Consider the following 18,413-nt stretch of genomic DNA (forward strand, 5'->3'; position numbering starts at 1 on the left):
AGACTACACCTAGAATTATTTTGTTTTTTTTCCCCCATATCATTAAGATATTTCAGACATGATGTAAATTCTACAATTTTTTTGAACCAAATTTGTTAGAAGACTATTGTTATATTTTATAAAGTCAAGTGAGCAGTGGTTCAAATTAGTATCATATTTGTCTTTGTTCTTTCAGCACATTAAAATCTGATAGCTCCTCAAAAAATTGTATGTTCTAAGATGAATTTCCAATATCTATAGAATATCAGCATGCACTGTAAGTGATGTAAGTGAAAAACTATAGGCCATGAAACAACATTTTTTCCCCATATTAGTATAAGAAGAAAGTTCTTATCTACCAAGTGAGTTAATAATACACAAAAGGCATTCATTCTCACATAACTTGTTTCATCAAAATGAGGAAAATAACATTTAGCCAAAGGAAAAAAGTCTGTCCATCCAAATGAAGTGCTAGGAAAGAGTTAAAGACGACAAACAATAATGATGCACATGGTTAAACAGCGAACACTCTCCATTATGAACCTTCACCCCCAAATGAACAACACTGATTTCTTATAGAGGAAGGAATGCCTCCTAGGCTGGGTTATTCTACTTGTTAATACAACACAGAAGCAGAAGGAGTCTAAAGTACTGCTCTCTTTGTGAAGACTAACAGGTTAGTTTCTCTAGGCACGCAAGCAGCAGGAGTTAGATTTGGTGAGGTGCTCTGTGAGACTCCGTGAAGTGCAGAAGGTGCATACGTTACCTCAGAAGCTCAACTTTCTGCTGCATCTCACTGCATGTGATTTGCAGGTCATGCATCATTGCCTTCAGCTCTTCCTCCTTTTCTCCTTGAGAAGGTACATCCTTTTGCTTGACTAAAGCAGTGACTCTTTCCCTCAACTTTCTAGTCAGCTCCTGCAGCTTTTTTTTCTCCCGTTCTAACTCTGCGATGGTGGCCTGGTGCTGAAAATGCTTGTCTTGAAGGCCGAGGAGAGCAGTGTTTTCCTCCAGTACAACTCGGTTCTGTGCTCCAAGCTTGTCTCGATGTGTCTGGAGTGTTCCGTGTAGCCAGGCAATTTCATGTGCTTTTACTTTCTCCAAGAGCTGTGTATTCTCCTGTTCTAGGTACTGGTTTTCTTGATACAAATGTTCTTCTATAATATGGTGCACGCTCATAACATTTGGTACACGCTCATCCAGTGTTTGGTTCAGTTCAAAGACCTTTTCATCAGGTCCGACTTCCAGATTATCTAAATGGGCTTCCCATAAGGAGAAGCAGTCACACTGCAGCGCTGCTCTTTCTCGTAGCTTCTCAATCTTGCCTTGAAGTCTCAAAACCAGAACATGCAGTTCCTCATTTTCTCTTTTGATCTCATTGTAACTCTTTTCCAGGCTAAGGAATGTGTCAGTCATTTCTTCAACCTTCTTTAGCTCATCCTGTAATCTGAACATTTCTGAAGTGAGCTCTTTGTTACTTTCTAGTGCTTCATCATAGCGCGTCTCCATCATCCTCAGCTCTTCCTGAAGACATTCATTTTCTCTACTGGCATCTTCGTATAACACTTTATACTTGGGGGAAGCCTCAGGAATTCTTTCAAGCATCTTCAGTTTCTTTTTTAGCACAGAAACATCAAACAGTAGGTCCTGTTTCTTTTCAGACGCTCGATCGCAGTCTGCACGTAAGATCATTAACTGTTCCCGAAGCTGGCCGACCTGATTCTTCAGGTCCCAGGTTTCAGTTCTGGTCGCCTCACTATTTTCAAGCTCAGAAAAACTCTCTATTGATGCATCAGACTCCTCCACTCTGACCTGTCTCTGCCCAGAGCTTGTCTCTGTACTTTCGAGGTCACGGACCTCATCACCTTGTAGGTCACTGAGAATACGCTGTGTGGTTCCACCTTCTGCTTGTTTGATTCGGTTTGGCTGTAAAAATGGCTCTGTTTGTTCCACTGAATTTCCAAAGAGCCCAGTAGCTGGTTCATCTAAACAAGAAGACATTACTGACTCTGGTTCTAATTTTTGCAGCCTCTGCTGCAACCTAGAAATTTCAGTTGCCATTTTCACATTTTCCTTCACTGCTCGTTCATGGGCTCTTTGCAGGCTTAAGAGAACATCTCCATTCTCTTCCAACAGCTGTTCTCCTTGCTGAAGCAGGGACATGGCACCATTTTCTTCTGCCTCCTCCCCTTCTATCACTTGACAGCTATTCTGAAGCCTGGAGGGAGGAGACACTACCTGCTCCATCTCCTTGATTTTATTCTGGAGCCTGGAGATTTCTGTGCTCATCTCAGCCCTCTCTCGATCTGCCTTCTCACAGGTTGCTCTGTGGACACTCTCCATGACCAGAAGCTTGGACATCATTTCCTGCCTCTCCTGGTCATGTTCCCTTTGCAGCTGTTCAAGCCTCTGGCTGACCAGCTGCTCTGAAGTGCCTGCCTGGCACAGGATCTGCTCACGGTCCTTCAGCTCTCTTTCATGACTGCTCTTCAGCTCAAGTATCTGGTTGGACAGGAGACTTTGCTGACTTTCAGACACTTTTCTCAGATCTTCCAGGTCCTGTAGTAGCTGCTCTCTCTCAACAACCATACTATTCAAATGCTCCTTGTATGTTTTCTCCAGCATCTCTCTCTCCTGGGTGAGGACCAAAGAGGTTGCTTTCTCCCTCTGGAGAGTCTCTTTAAGCTGCTCCTGGGCTTCCGCACATTCCTGGGTGAGCTCGTCCTTCTCAAACTCCCACTGGGACCTCTCCTCACATTGTTGATCCAGGAGCTCCTTCAGCTGGTGGCGGTAGTGCACCTCCAGACTCCGCAGGGCGTGTTCGTATCTCTCAGTGACTTTCTGACAATCAGCCTGAAACTGGGCTTCTATCTGAGAGGTTCTTCTATTACACTCAGTTTCCATTTTTTCCCTAAATGTGGTCAACATACAGCATTACTGAAACTGTCATCAACTCCAGAAGCAAACATAAAAACATTTTCCCATGCATAGAAGAAGCAGCCAAGCAAACAATGTAAATGTTTTCTAAAAAATGGTCTTCACTTATTTCTATACTCAGAAGGGATCTCATTTCTGAGTGCCAAACAATGGCGGCCATAATTAATTTAAAAGACTCACTTACCTCTCTCTGCATTTAAAAAGAAGATTTAGAAACCAAATTCTCTGGCATATTCCCAGATATTTATGGAGTTTTAGCCAAAAACTTACAATGCTTTCTCATTAAATGTTCAAATACATATTACCCTAAACCCTAAATGGGAAATACATAAAATTCTTTCATTTTAATTATGTATACCCTGGTGCCTCAGATGGTAAAGAATCTGACTGCAATGTAGGAGATCCAGGTTTGATCCCTGGGTTAGGAAGATCCCTGGAGAAGGAAATGGTAACCCACTCCAGTATTCTTGCCTGGAGAATTCCATGGATAGAGGAGCCTGACAGGCTACAGTCTGTGGGGTCACAAAGAGTTGGACAAGACTGAGTGACTCCCTGCCTGTCTATATGTAGTTATATAAACCATACATATATGTTTTTCTTTCTATTTAATGAAGTACCACCGAGATAAAGTATGAAGCACCAAAGCCCTCAAAAGCATCTGAGGTTTCACTTGAGGAAAGTAAGCACAAAATAGTGTTTCATAACTCCGAGAGAAAATGTAACTTTGCCCGAATCTAATAACTTATAAAAGGCCTTTCTCAGAAAACAACAGGACTAAACGAAGAAGAAATCACATTTGTGATAATCTTATCCTCATCCAGAACCTTAAAAAGTATATGTCTGATAAAAAAAAAATGAAAAACTTTCCTCTTAAAAAAAAAAAGTTTCAACAATCCCAAGGTAGGCTTATATCTAAACAAGGACAAAACAAGTTGAAAAACTAAAAAAGAATTCTAGTCAGTAAGTGGGCGCTTACACCTGGTTTTTCAAAGTCTCCTTTATTAACTGGGACTTGTGGTGCCCCTGAGGACTGGTGTCCCCTCCTCTCCTTTCCCCACTTTCTTACCTTCCCTCATGTAGTTCCCTTTGGTGTTTTTCCAAGAGCTCTTTTTGCAATTCCTCTTTCTCAAGAATGTGTTTCTCCACCAGGCTTTTCAGCTGCTCCTGGTGAACTTGTTCTAGTTTCTGAGTCAAGCCCCTCACCTTCTCCTCTGTCCAGGCGCCATTTTGGACGAGTCTTTCCCTCTCTCTGTTAAAGCCTTCCTCCACCTGCTCCAGCCTAGCCCTGAGTGCCATCTCATGCTCCAGCCGCAGCTCCTCCTGCACGTGAGCCTTCTCCTCATCCCACTTCATTTGCAGCTGTTTTTTCTCCTCCTCATGTCTGCAGATAGCCACGTGCTGTGCCTCCTTGAGTACCTCTGTCTGGCCCTGAAGTTCTGCAATTTTATTTTTAAGGTCACTTATTTGTTCTTCTAAGATGTGTACTTCATTCTCACACTTGAGCTTCATGTTCTCCTGCTCCTTTTCAAAGGCAACTTTGGTTTCATCTAGCTGCTTTTCATAATAGTTCACCTAAAGCCAGAAAGTGAAACCACCACAGTGTTATTCAACTCAAGGCCATGGAAAGGCGATGGGGCAGTAAAGACTTTTTTCTTACAACACATTTCTCAGTTTTCCTATTTTTGTTTTAAAGTAACAATTCAAACACATTAAATAAGATATGTTTAAGTCAGGCATGGTTTGATTTCCTTTGTAAATTGGTTGAATTTTATTAGTTTCTAAACAACTCTGTTAAAACTAACTAGACCTTCACATAGACACTGTATTTCTTCACAGGCATCCTTTCCAACTGCAAACTGAAAGTCTTAACATAGATAATTATATTCAAGTATTCGACTCTGCAGGCCTCATGGGGACACAAGTCGGATAAGACATAGCCCCCTCTCTAGACATGGTTATGACAAATATAAAGAAAGTGTACTACCAGTTAGAATAAAACATTTAAAAACGTGTATAGGAAAAATACCTACAATGTAACCTGGGGACTCCAAGGAGGGAAAAATCATGTTTGGTTGGGAGAATTCAGGAATATAAGAGGTATCATTTGATGTAAGCTCTGAAGGTTAAGTAGACTTTCAAGAGGTAGAAAGAAATAATAACATAGCATGGAATAGCATGAGCAAAAGAGGACAGTTTGATGAAGAGCAGCAAACCATCTGGTCTGGCTGGAAGATGAAGTAACTCAAAGGATGATAAAAGAGAAGACTGCTAATATAACCTAAAGCAATACGGTAAAGGGTTTTGAAAACCAAGATTCAGAACTTATACCCAATTTAGGAGGTAATGCTGTATCAAAGTACTTTTTTGGGTTTTTTTAAGTTTTTTTTTTTTAATGAGTTGGAAATAATGTAATGACCTTTAAGCTCCATGCTGGCTAGGACTGAAGATATTCCATTTTTAAGAATCTCCTATGAAGAAGAGCCCTCAAAGGCCCCTTGGCCTGTGAAAGCACCCTGAGGAAGTGAGTTCCTGGTAGCCACCCAGACGCATGAGGAAATGTACAGAAAGTGCTGCTCTGGGAGAAAAAAGAATGGAGAGTGTCGTACATGCAAAAGCTTGTCAGAGCTCAAAGAAATCAGAGAACAGGATTGAGAAGAAGGTCTTACTTTATCTTCAAGCTCCAGTCTTAGGTGACACAACTCCCTGTGATGTTGTTCTTTCATCTGTTCGATGACCAGCTCTGCCTCGATGCTCATATTCAGTGGATTGCATTCTTCAGAACCAAGCCCTGAAAACACATGGGATCTGTTGACCCGGCTGCAGGTTCTTTCAATAACACAACTGGCATTAATTATGGAATCCTAAATTGCAACAGATGATACCTACTAGGAAACAGCAGAATCCAAGAGTGGTCTCTTGTTTTCAAGCATAAGAGAAAATGAGAAAAAACAAAGACAACAGATTTTTTATGTACAGGCAGTGTATCAAACCTTAATAGAAATCAATAGGACAGGAGGTGGGAGCAGATGGGGAAAATGTTTCTTAAAAGTGACCTCCTGCTAATGAAAATGCTACAGAGTGAGGCAGTATGATCAAACTAACCAGCCTTCTTTCCATCCAACAAATACTGGGTGACAAATCAGCAGAAAGGAACGTGGCAGGAGGGTGAATGGCCAGCATACTTGCTACACTTTGAGGTGTTAACTTCATGGATCAAGATATCCAACCCACCACTCAACATTACAGAAGATTGAGCACTACCATGCTAATTTCCTGTAGTGCAGGTGGGGCCTCATCTTAAATTATCAGCTAAAGTTATTAAAAAGAATAGAGCATAGGTTAGGAACCTGGATATAGGCAGATTCGGTAGAAAACTATCAACTCATTCCATAGGAGTCCACCTGTGCAACTGCCCACGATGGTGACTGGGACGGACATTGAAATGTGAAGCATAAGCTGAGGGCTGAGCAAGTACACAGATGAAATGATTACATCTAATACTAAGGCTGCTGCTGCTACTGCTGCTAAGTCGCTTCAGTCGTGTCCGACTCTGTGCGACCCCACAGATGGCAGCCCACCAGGTTCCCCCGTCCCTGGGATTCTCCAGGCAAGAACACTGGAGTGGGTTGCCATTTCCTTCTCCAATACTAAGGCAGGGGACTAATATTAAGGCAGGGGACTCAAAAAAAGTTTTCATGTGGAAGGACACAGGCAGATGCAAGAAATAGTGTAAGTCTAACAGCTGGAATTGACAATCTTTGGGCTTTCTCTACATCTGTCATGGCATTCCCCATCTGAGAAGTAATACCTGGGGTATAAACCATCCCAAGATGGCACAGCCTCATGTACCCATGATTAGAACTCCCAGCCCTTGGTCATCTACGGAAAAGCCCAGAAAAGCTTCTGAGATATATCCTATCAGCTGGGCTCCATCCTTTTACCACAGTAAGGTTACAGAGTACAGACTTAGAGGAAAAGATTCAAGCCTCTTCCTGTTCCGTCCTCACTCCCTTATTTACTGTAGAATAAATAGGTAAGGAGAAGAATAAACAACCATTGTGAGAACCTGTACTCCTGTTCCAAGTAGCAGTGGGGAAAACTATTTGTAATGAAGAATTTATCATAAATCCTTTCTGAAATTCATATTCAACACCCTGGAGGAAAGAGGCAGGATATGAGGAGGGAGGAAAAGAGCTGATAATGAACATAGGAGGTTCCCAAACAGCTCTGCCTTCCAGCTGTATTACTCAAAATCCTCCCCAAGGCACAGGCACCAACATTTATTTATCTTATTTGTTGTTTTGCAGGCATTTAGCACAACCAGCATAAGGAAACCAAATTCTGGGGTTTCTGGCTGGCTCACTCTGCAAAACATTGTCATACCAGTCAGGCACTCTTTTAGAAAGGGAGGATTCAGCAATAACTCAGTGACTGAATTCTAACACTCCCAAGGCCTGGATTCGCAGACTCGTAGCCAGTTTTGTTTTTTTTTTTAATATCCTTGTGGTTTGATTTTTTCCATTTCTTTGTTGATGTGTATCAAAATCAGATGGAAGTATTCTCACAAAGACTTCAGGACAAATGAAAAAAACATACCACAAGTGAAACAGCTCAAGAAAATAGCATTGCCAAAGTCTTTTTTGGGGTGGTGGGGGTGGGGTAGTGCTGTGGGGGCGGAGAAGGCAGGGTTGCCAACATTTTGCAATTTTACATTCAACCATGGTTTTAAAATCAAAAGTCAAAGGCACAGACTCTGAAAAGATGGTGTCTGAATGGCTTACCCTGGTCAGGCTCTATGCAACCACTGTTAATATCAAGTTCTTCTGACAGTGAGTTCTGCAAGGGAAGCCTGGATACTTTGCCTTGTGTACGATATTCTTGCAGTTCAGACTGGAGTTCGTCTACTTGGTCTTGTAATAGCTGGAATTTAAAAACCAATATAAATCTTAGATGTGATGTCAAAAACAAGCAACGGAAGAAAAAACAGATACACTGTACATCATCAGAACTAAAAACTTTTGTGCTTCAAAGGATACCAACAAGAAAGTAAACAGACAATCCACAGCATGGAAAAAAAGTTTTTGCACCATATATATCTGATAAGGGACTTGTACACAGAATATATAAAGAAGTATTACAACTCAATAATAAAAAGACAAATAACACATTTAAATATTCAGCAAAGGATCTGAAGAGACATTTCTCCAAGGAAGATATATGACAAGCACATGAAAAGATACTCAATGGTATTAGCCATCAGCGAAATGCAAATCAAAGCCACAATGAGATTCCACTTCATATCCACTAGGATGGCTAAAATAAAGGACATACAGTAACAACTGTTGGCAAGGATGGAGAGAAACGGAAACTCTCTTGCTGGTGGGAATTAAAATGGTGCAAATATTTTGCAAAAAATTTGGCAGTTCTTCAAAGGTTAAGCATACAGTGATCATGTGATTCAATTCCACTCCTCAGTACATACCCAAGAGAAATGAAAGCCTATGTCCACAGAAGAGCTCACACACAAATTACTCACAGCAGCCCATTATTCACAATATTTGGACAACTCAATGTCCATCAACTAAGGAATGGATAAATAAAATGTGGTATGGCTATGTTATGGAATATTATGCAGCAATAGAAATAAAGTACTGATACACGGTACTACATGGATGGAGCTCAAAAACAACATGCTAAATGGAGGAAGCCAGTCACAAAGGTCGATATATTGTATAAGTCCATTTATAGGAAATGTAAAAGATAGGCAAAACCAAACAGACAGCAAACAGATCATTAGTTGCCTAGGGGTGGAGGTCACGGGAGAGATTACAGCTAGGTGGACTGAGAGTTTCTTTGCGGGTGATGAAAATGTTCTAAAATTTATTATGGTAATGGTTGTACAATTCTGTGAATATACTAAAAGAGACTGAATTGTATACCTTAAGTTGGTGAACTGTATGGTTATGAAAAGCTATTAAAAAATAAATAAGTGGATGAATTTGGGGAATTTTTGGAGGTGGAGCTGACAGATTTTACTGATGAAATAATTGAAAGCATAGGAGAAAAAAAATCTATATAACTGAAAGTATAGGAGATTAGAGACAAGAGCCAAAATGTATTTGTAAGAGTGACAAATATTTCATTTCTTTTCTCAAAGTCTGCGTGTATATTTCCTGAGAAGGCAGACTATGAAGAGCCTCATAAGGAGGTGATTATTTTCTTCATTTTTGCCCAAGTACTATGTTCATCTAAAGCAGGCTGACCTCAGTTATGCTCACCATGTTAAAATACACAAGTGTTTGTGGTTTAAGAAAAAAAAAATCCCAGATTCCTGAGCTTAGAAGAGTTACTTTTCTAAAAAAGTCAAAGATTCTTATTTATTAGGATGTTTTTGTGTCTTCTAGTAGTAATGACTTACTACTTAAAGACTTGAGCGTTTTCTGCTCTATTTGTATCTTGTAAATAAAGTAAGGAATGTATTCAGGAAAAAACCCCACAGAACAAAAGCAAATTATATCAGAGTAAGCCTGTACTCAGGAAAGGCTGGTTTTGGAAAAAGCATATCAACATGATCACAGTTTCCTTCTCTTAGAATAAAACTTTATTTTCCTCTAATTACTGGCAATTTCTGACTCAGATAAAACAGACAACTGCAGTTTGCACAACTCTCTCATATGTCAGGATACTAAATGACATTAATAGCAAGCACTTAGGTTAAGTGTTTTCTGTGTCTCAGGCTCTGTTCTAAGCACTTCACGTGTACTTCTTGACTCCCCACAACAACTCTATTTTGTGGGTTCATTTATTTTTGTCACCTTGTAGATGAGGAATTGAGATACCCACAGGTTACGTTTACCAGTCGCTTGGCTGGTGAACGGTGAAGCAGGATCTGAGTTGGGCACTCCTCCACTTACTAAGTTCTCTTCAGTCACTCACCCGGCACTGCTGCTCATATTCATTTCTCATCTGCGTCAGCCTTTCTTCTTGCAGGAAGAATTCAGCACTGCTGGGATCAAGGTCACCAAACTAGAAAATGGAAAGTGCAAAGTTGTCATTTTTCCCAAGTGTCCTTCTTTGACCTATAAAATACCAAAGGCCCCAATTTCTGGTGTTCACTCAGTCTCTTGAGTATGAAAGGAATGTGACTTTTGAACAGAAACACCATCCACTGGAAGATGGAAAGAACATTCTAGAGTGATGTGTTCAACTAAAGCAGAGATCCTTTCTCAGTGCTATGCAAAGTTTTCCTCGTATAAATTAAATCCCTGCAAAAGTTGACAACTTCCTTTAGTCACATAAGTAATTCCATAATAGACATTTTCTTAGTGGCATTGCTTCTGGTCTTTTGAGTAAATTACATTTCGGGGTTACCTTTCAGGAAATCACATTTAAACAGATTTACCTTTTCTGCCAAAACATTTTCCAAATTTCGCTGAAGTTTGTTTGTCAAACTCTCATACTCTGCCAACTTCTCTGCATTCTCCAGAAGCTCATTTTCTAGACGACTGTTTTCCTGAAGAAATTTGGGGAAATCACGTGGATTGAAAAGGAAGCTGTTGTACTATTTTATATCATGCATAAATCAATGCTCTAGATTGAGAAAGTTTCAGTACGTTAGAGGAGAAAAAGTAAATATTAAAAAAACCCAATGTTTATCTTATAACCCCAAAGCGTGCCTCTTCTTTTTCTTGATCCTACAGAACCATGCTATCCAACAGCAGGCACTAGCAGTCCCAGGTAGAGGAGCTGTGAGTACGAAATACTCGCCAGATTTTGAGGATTTAGAACAAAAATGAAAAAAAAAAAAAAGCTCAAAAACAGGTTTTCTATATTAATTACAAGTCAAAATGAGAATGTTTTAGAGATTACAGATTAAAATGATTTAACATTAAATTCACCTGTTTCTTTTTACCTTTTAATGTGGCTGTCTGAAAATTTTAAATTACATATATGACTTGCATTGTACTTCTATCTGACAGCTTTGCAATTGAAAATTTAATGACATGAAAAGCATTCTCATTAGGATGTCAAATGAAAGACTGGCTGCAGAATGCCATGTTTATTTGACAGCAAAAGAGAACTCAGAGAAACTGCAAAAAGCAGAATAGCTCCAACAACTCTCATTTAATGATGATATACACACGTTTATATTTAATTTACAATTTGATTCTGGTTTAAAGATATAAAAGCTACACATACAGTTTTTTCATAATTTATGTTTAAATTATTATAATAACATGTCAACCTAAGTCCACAAAATGTGGGTTTTTTCTGTGTATTTTCAAAGCGTATCTTGCCAAAATACAGAGATGATATATTTCTTTGTAGAAAATTTCTTATTTTGTATTAGGGTATAGCCAATTAACAAACAATGCTGTGGTAGTTTCAGGTACACAGCAAAGGGATTCAGTCACACATATACGTGTATCCATTCTCCACCAAGCTCTCCTCTTATCCAGGCTGCCACATAACATTGAGCAGAGTTCCATGTGCTATACAGTAGGTCCTTGTTGGTTATCTATCTTAAATACAGCAGTGTATACATGTCCATCCCAAACGCCCTAACTATCCTTTCTCCCCGATCCTTCCCACCAGCACCCATAGGGTCATTCTCAAAGTCTGTGAGTCTGTTTCTGTTTTGTAAGTTCATTTGTATTAATACCATTTCTTTTTAGATTCTCTATATATGGGATGTCATAGGATATTTTTCCTTCTCTGATTTACTTCACTCAGTCTGATACTGTCTATGTCCGTCCATGTTGCTGCGAACGGCACTATTTCATTCTTTTGAATGGCTGAGAAATAGTCCATTGTATATATGTACCACATCTTCTTTATCCATTCCTCTGTCATTGGGCATTTAAGTAGAGCCAATATGTTTTACATATATTCTTGTTCACACCCTTATGCAGTTAACATGGAGTAAAAAAGCATGTGCTTGAAGTGTTTAAAAAAGAAAACTACCTTCCCCTCAAATGACAACTCTAGAATTCTAATCTTTCAAAGTATGTCTAAATTTAGATGTTAAAACAATCAGGAGCAATCTCTATGAATTGGGCCTGTGTTCGTGCTTTGGAAACTGAGAAGTCAGCTTCTGTTGCCGACCACAGGGAACATACAACTGGGGCCATGGCAGGGGAGACAGATATGGATACAATTACCTAAGATGTGACAGAAAATATGCTATTTTTTGGCAAGAAAAAAAAGTAAGTGTAATGAAAACGAATAAGCAATTTGCCCTGCAGTGTTGGAGAAAGCAGTGAAGGAGCCTACAAGCCCACTGAGAAACTGAAATCACTGGCAGCAGGCGCAGCAGAGGCTGGGCGTGGACTTGGGGGTTGCTGGCAAGACCTGAGATCAGGAAGGTAGGAGCATGAACCCCCTTTCAGGGCCCTTCAGGCTTCCATGCCGCACTTTTACAAAGGGTATAGTATGATTCTTAAGTGTTCTTCAGTAAGATGGTACCCCACTCCAGTACTCTTGCCTGGAAAATCCCATGGACGGAGGAGCCTGGTGGGCTGCAGTCCATGGGGTCACTAAGAGTCGGACATGACTGAGCAACTTCACTTTCACTTTTCCTTTCATGCATTGGAGAAGGAAATGGCAATCCACTCCAGTGTTCTTGCCTGGAGAATCCCAGGAACAGGGGAGCCTGGTGGGCTGCTATCTATGGGGTCGCAGAGTCAGACACGACTTAAGCGACTCAGCAGCAGCAGCGGCAGTAAGATAACTCTGGTGACCAGGCGGAGGGAGGTTGGATAGATGGAAGAAAGAATGCACATACGTCAGTTGAGAAATTGTGATGAATTCCGAACCTGTTCAGAGGCTGTGGGAATGGAGAAATGGGATAAATCTGAGAAGACTTTCAGAGCATCAGCAGGACTCAGAAAGTGAGAATCCAGGATGACCAAGGACAGTGACTTCTATGACTTACAGCACAGGGTGGTGATGGAGATTAGGGTGAAAATTCAGGAGAGGAAGCAGTTTGATGGTTAGGGAGGGAGAATTGGCTCAGTCTCTGATTTGTGGAGTTTCAGGAATCTTTCATAACCTCAACAAAACTAACTATTCCATAGGTTCTTATTACTTTCAGATACTGTATATGTAGCAACTCACTCAATCTCCACATCAATGCTCTGAGGTAGGTATTATGATGGTGACTCTCTTGTATATTAGGAAACAGGCTTGAGTAACCTGATGAAGGTCTTCTGTAAGTGGTGGTATCCAGATTGGAACCAGGCAGTCTTGAGTCCAGACCCCTCCCAAGACCTGAGAGGGTCCCGCCCACCTTCAGCTCCAGCTGACACTACTACATTACCCAGTGTCAGAGCTCCATAAAGAGAAGCATCACTTCCTCTACTGAGGCACAAAAAAGAGGAGGAGGATGTGCAAGGGAAAAGGTAGATTTGCGAGCAGAGAAACAAAGTGGATGGCCTCGGCATGGAAGGAAAAAAAAGCCATCTGCTAAGGATGAGGAAGGGGACACCATCAACCAGGTATCAAACAGCCCTGAGGACTCACTGCCACTTCAGCAGGTAAGAACAAGATATGCTGTTGGCAAACCAGAAGCCTGGACACCCCTGAAACCTGGGGCTCTACCATGTCCGGGTGTTGACCCAGACTTATGAGCCCTGTGTAGACCTGTCCTCTTACAGAGCTGTGGTTTTTCATGTGGTGTTCCCAGAAGGCACACAGACCACATAACTAAGAGGATAATTACCTTTAAAGAGAGTGCGAGGCGGTCCCGGACGTAGTTCTCTTCTGTTTTTGCCTTTTCGATTTCTTGCTCAAGTTCCAAACGCTGCTTGCCCACCTGCTGCAGGATCTGCTCTCTCTCCTTTCGAAACTCATTCTTTAAGGCTGCTATTCGCTCCTTGTACTCTTCATCCAGTTTCCTGTGAGAAGGAAAGACTGACAGGCTGCCATCAAGTCCCTCAGAGGTCCCTCTGTAGAGCCACCAAAAATGGAAAGAGTCATAGAGATGGAAGCTCCTTGAGAAAGTGGCCAGTGAGCCCTGCTTTCCTGTAGGCTTGGCCACACCTAAGTCACCCCAGCCAGGTGTGGCCAAGCAGGCGGACAGGCAGGCAAAACCCCACTGTTCTGGGCCAGGATGGTGGGAAAGGAGGGCCCTGGCCCCGCCCGTCACACCTGAGGTTGTACTCGTTCCGCCGCTCTATGGCTGCATGGTGATCGTCCACCTCTGAGGCCATTAGAGACTTCAGCTTCTCAGCTTTGTCCAGATCAGACCGTAGCTTCTCTTTTTCTCTGAGCATCTGATCCACTCGCTCCCTAGAATCAGAAAGAAACAAAGTTATAAGGGAGACTGTTACTAGGCAACAAGTAGACCCAAAAAAACTCTCATCTGGCTTACTCCTATACAAAAACAAAACCAAGACAACCAGAACCCTTCCAAAACACAAAGACATTCCACAGCCCTTTTCAAAAGCCTACATTGCAGCTCTAAGCTCCACCTCACTTTCACAGAAGCGAGATGATAGGCGATTAGCCACCACTGCCTTCAGAAGGGAAGAATACATGCCACAGGCATCTGAGCACTTGCTCAACAAGTAGGAAAGGGAACAGAGCAGGTAAGCTTTCTGCTCAACTCACAGCAAATGCCGAATCTCAGCCTTAAAACTGGCCAGAGCTGCCTGGTGAATGCTGTTCTTGGTGACCAAAAGTTCGTTTTCAAGAGCCAGTGTCAACTCTGTCAAGTTGACATTTCCATCAAGGCTAAAATCCAAGGCCTAGAAATCAGAACAAGTTCAAGATAATCACAAGTTCTATCCTCAGAAAGCAGAAAATGTGAAGGTTATACAGACCTGGGGAACTGAATTTATAATCTACAAACTGGATATTTACATTTAATGGCTGCCTTGGAACAATATTCAACTAAGGTCTCTCTAAGGAAAACATGATTATTTACGTGTTTTTAAAAAATGCTGTCTGGCATTGTAAATAAACACAATGGCAAAACTCTAATCTTTACCAACAAGAGATCGGTTAAGAAATTTCTTGTGAATAATTTAGGGGTTAAAAACATGAAGTCAGCAACACTCCTGGTTAAAGGGGGTAGGAAAAGTTATCTCTTATGTCTGAGATCTTGGGAACAGAAGAATCATTAAGGAGAAATCAAATCAAATCAAATCACAAACAGAATTTTTCAACCCTTCCCAATTTGTCATTTGCTTCCCATTTCAGTTGCCACACCTTCAGGATCTCCTGGCTGTTTTCAATGCCTTCCTCCTGCCAGGTGTCAAGTATTCTCTCCACTGATGCATAGCCCATCCCATCATCCAGGCAGGAGAAGACCCGAAAACCAATGGTACTCATCATTGCAGATGGGGCTGTGGTCCGTCGTCCACTCTCATCAAAAGACTAGAAGAAGAAAGAGACTTGAGCAAGCTCAGGCGTTGCAACATGATACTGGTCGAGACCAAAAGCAGTCAGTCCTGACCACAAGGGGCAGAGGCATGCTTCTCTCATTTATACTGCTAGGATAAAAAGCCAAGTGGCCCCTTTGATCTTCCTTTCCCAAGTCAGTCAAGAATGCAAAACTGATCAACAGCTGACCTGGCAGACAGATCCTGCATACAGATGAGATGCATCTCTACTCAACATCAGGTTCCTTCTGGCCCACAGCTAACAGGAAGGGGCATAATTAGTGGTCTTCCTACTGTAATTTATGGTCATTTCTCAAACCCAACTTCCCCAGTGGTTTAGTCTTTCATTTCTGCTCTTCTTTTGCTTCTCTTTCTCCTCAGTATTTTTCTTCAGACAGCAGATTAACTCACTGGAAATTATTCAAATGAATTTTAACTTTACTCCCAAAGAATCCACTTCCTATTTATTTCTTACCTGCATGGAGATGTGCCTTTTCAATTGCCTATATGGGGTAGATGCTGATGGTGTAAGAGGTTTTCCATTTTTGAACAAGCCATAGAAAAAATCTTCTACACTCATCATACCATCAGGATCAAGATTATGGAAGACTTCTTCAAGCATCTAGAAAAGGGTAACCATATATCTTAACTATTTCTCTCAAAAAAACCCCACAAAGCCCCAAGCGCACTTCTAGTCCCAAGAGGCTCAGTGGTAAACAATTCACCGGCCAATGCAGGAGACGCTGGTTTGATTCCTGGGTCTAAGGAAATGGCAACCCATTCCAGTTATTCTTGCCTGAGAAATCCAATGTACAGGGGAGCCTGGCAGGCTACAGCCCATGGAGTCACAAAGAGTCGGACATGACTTAGTGATTAAACAACAAAGCCAACAGATACTGGCACCACTCTTGATCCCAGGACTCCAGAAATATGACATGTCCCTTTATTCTCACTTCACTAAATATATTTTCCTTTCTAGTAATCTGTCCTTCCCCCTCACATAAACTAAACAAAATTCATTTTCAACATCTTCATAATTTTCTGCAATTTAGAAATTAACTGTTTTCTCTTTTGCTCATACTCTTAGAACAGGTTATCTTCAACGTTACTATGCACTATCTTGTGAGTTAAAGAATTACTGAAAAATATAAAGATATAGCTTCCCAGTGTTGTAACAGCAGAAAACAGACATTCATTAAGCCATTATATTATAGTGACTCCACATGGTATTTTGCTTATATGAAATTTTGTAAACTAGCATAAATGGGTCTGGGACAGATTGCAATGATTTAAGAGCTTGGGTCTGAAACCCATGCCTTGGAATTTAGAACATTACTTGGAACCACACTGTGGTGTTTGGGGTTTTTAATTTCTTTTAATACTTTTGCACAATCAAAATGAAGACTGGATAGGAAGAATTTCACGTGTGTGCAATAGAAGTGTTCCGAGAGATGTGAAGAGAAGGAAATTCTGCTTGACTACTTTGCCCCCTCTGACAGTAATCAAGTGGTCCTCATCATATAGAGTCCCTTCTAGAGGCGTGCCTGGGAGATGGTTTGTTCCCTAACTCACAGAGGAATGGAAAAGGGAATAAAGCAACATGAATCACAGATACCACAAAACAGGGAAAGAAAGCAAAGCCCTCCATTCTCACAGTCAGCTTCCTATTTGGGGGGCTGAAATTTTTCTATAGGACATGACCCCAATGTACAAAGCAGAAATCACCTGAGGGTCTTGTTAAAGTGCAGACTCTGATGTAGTTAAATCTAGGGCTGAGGCCTGGGAATTCTACATTTCTAACAAGATAATGCCTAATTTGCTGAGTAGCAAGGAACCGAATAAGCAACAAACTTACCATTAGTGCCTGCAACTGGGTCCCTTCTAACAAAAGCCTCTTTGTAACAAATCCTCAAATTTTCAATATTTATTTCCTAAGTCTGGACTATTGCTGGGACTCCTGTCATCTCCTAACTGTTGATTCTATCCCTCAGCTAAGTCCTTGTGGCATTTCTTTTATCTTGAATGCTTTTTTTCCCAATCCATATCCAATGGGAAACATCTGTCTCTATTCTTGTTTTTCTACCAGTTCCTCTGGAGAGGATTCCAAAACAAAACCATTTTAAAGGGTGGAAATCTTTGGAAGAAGCAATAGTTCCTATAGAGAATCATAGGAAGAAACAGATGGAAAGATATTTTGGGCAAAATTCAGAGGTTGCCAAGCTCACTTAGATTCTCTGTCTCATTTTTATCAAACAGAACACTGTCTTAGAGGACTAGGCTTTCAGGACTGTCAAGCCAGAAGTCACAGTAAAATCCAGCAGTGATGACTGAAGCTAACCAGCATATTTTGCCTTTAACATTGGAACATTCCAACATATTTGCCTTTAACATTTTAACATTTTGCTCCACATTGGTTAGCCCTGTGACCTTGGCCAAATCAATGTACAGCTTCCTGACTGCCTAAACACCCATCACCGGATCCATTCCAAGTGGTGGAGTAAGCGAGTCCTGCCAGTTATCTAGACATGGGGGTGTGGGCAAGTGGTGAGTAAATGAACGTGGATTCAGAAGAGGACGGATGGACTGGGTTGGCCTGATAAGAATGCTAGTCAGTGGGCAACTGGGACACACCCTGCAGCCTATGCAGGACTGAATCTAGACCCCTGAGGACATTCTTCCTCCCTATCACCAGCCAGGTCTTTAGATGGCTGATTTCCCAATGTGTAAGCTGGGAAATAGCCAGAGGTGCCAGGAAGGTGATATAAATGAATGAGGCAGGATGGTCTTGAGACATTTAAAAGGCTACTTGGAAGCCTTTTAAAGCAGTGAACAGAACATTTGAGTGCATGCCCTGTCCAAAGGGGCTAGCTGTTTCTCATTACCAGAAAAATGGAGCCAAATCTTCTGATTTTCAGAAAAAAATCTCCTGATTTTAAAAAGTATAGCGAATAGTTCAATTTTTAAACATTGTGTAGGTCACATGGCCTTTGGGTCATATCAGGCCTCTAGACTTCCCAGGTGGCTCAGTGGTAAAGAATCCTTCTGCCAAGCAGGAGACCCAGGTTTGATCCCTGGAGAAGGAAATGGCAACCCACTCCAGTATTCTTGCCTGGA

The 18,413-nt window shown here is 41.2% G+C and overlaps 1 protein-coding gene across 10 annotated transcripts in view; it reads right to left on the reverse strand.

Moving 5' to 3' along the window:
- The window catches only part of NIN (ninein), a 107,670-nt gene that overhangs the window by 34,157 nt on the left and 55,100 nt on the right, over positions 1-18,413 (reverse strand). For all 10 annotated transcript variants that reach the window (XR_009739109.1, XM_061430952.1, XM_061430949.1 and 7 more), the window contains 11 exons: positions 15,775-15,921; positions 15,127-15,294; positions 14,527-14,663; positions 14,065-14,205; positions 13,637-13,811; positions 10,319-10,429; positions 9,853-9,942; positions 7,698-7,836; positions 5,583-5,704; positions 3,983-4,488; positions 746-2,890 (listed from right to left, as the gene is read on the reverse strand). Coding sequence is in view for 9 of the 10 variants with exons in the window: in XM_061430952.1 (XP_061286936.1) it covers positions 746-2,890; positions 3,983-4,488; positions 5,583-5,704; positions 7,698-7,836; positions 9,853-9,942; positions 10,319-10,429; positions 13,637-13,811; positions 14,065-14,205; positions 14,527-14,663; positions 15,127-15,294; positions 15,775-15,921 (3,881 nt within the window). In the remaining variant the exon portion in view is untranslated. The remainder of the gene's footprint in view (positions 1-745; positions 2,891-3,982; positions 4,489-5,582; positions 5,705-7,697; positions 7,837-9,852; positions 9,943-10,318; positions 10,430-13,636; positions 13,812-14,064; positions 14,206-14,526; positions 14,664-15,126; positions 15,295-15,774; positions 15,922-18,413) is intronic.

The sequence above is a fragment of the Bos javanicus genome, chromosome 10 (genome assembly GCF_032452875.1).
Source record: "Bos javanicus breed banteng chromosome 10, ARS-OSU_banteng_1.0, whole genome shotgun sequence".
NCBI lineage: Eukaryota > Metazoa > Chordata > Mammalia > Artiodactyla > Bovidae > Bos > Bos javanicus.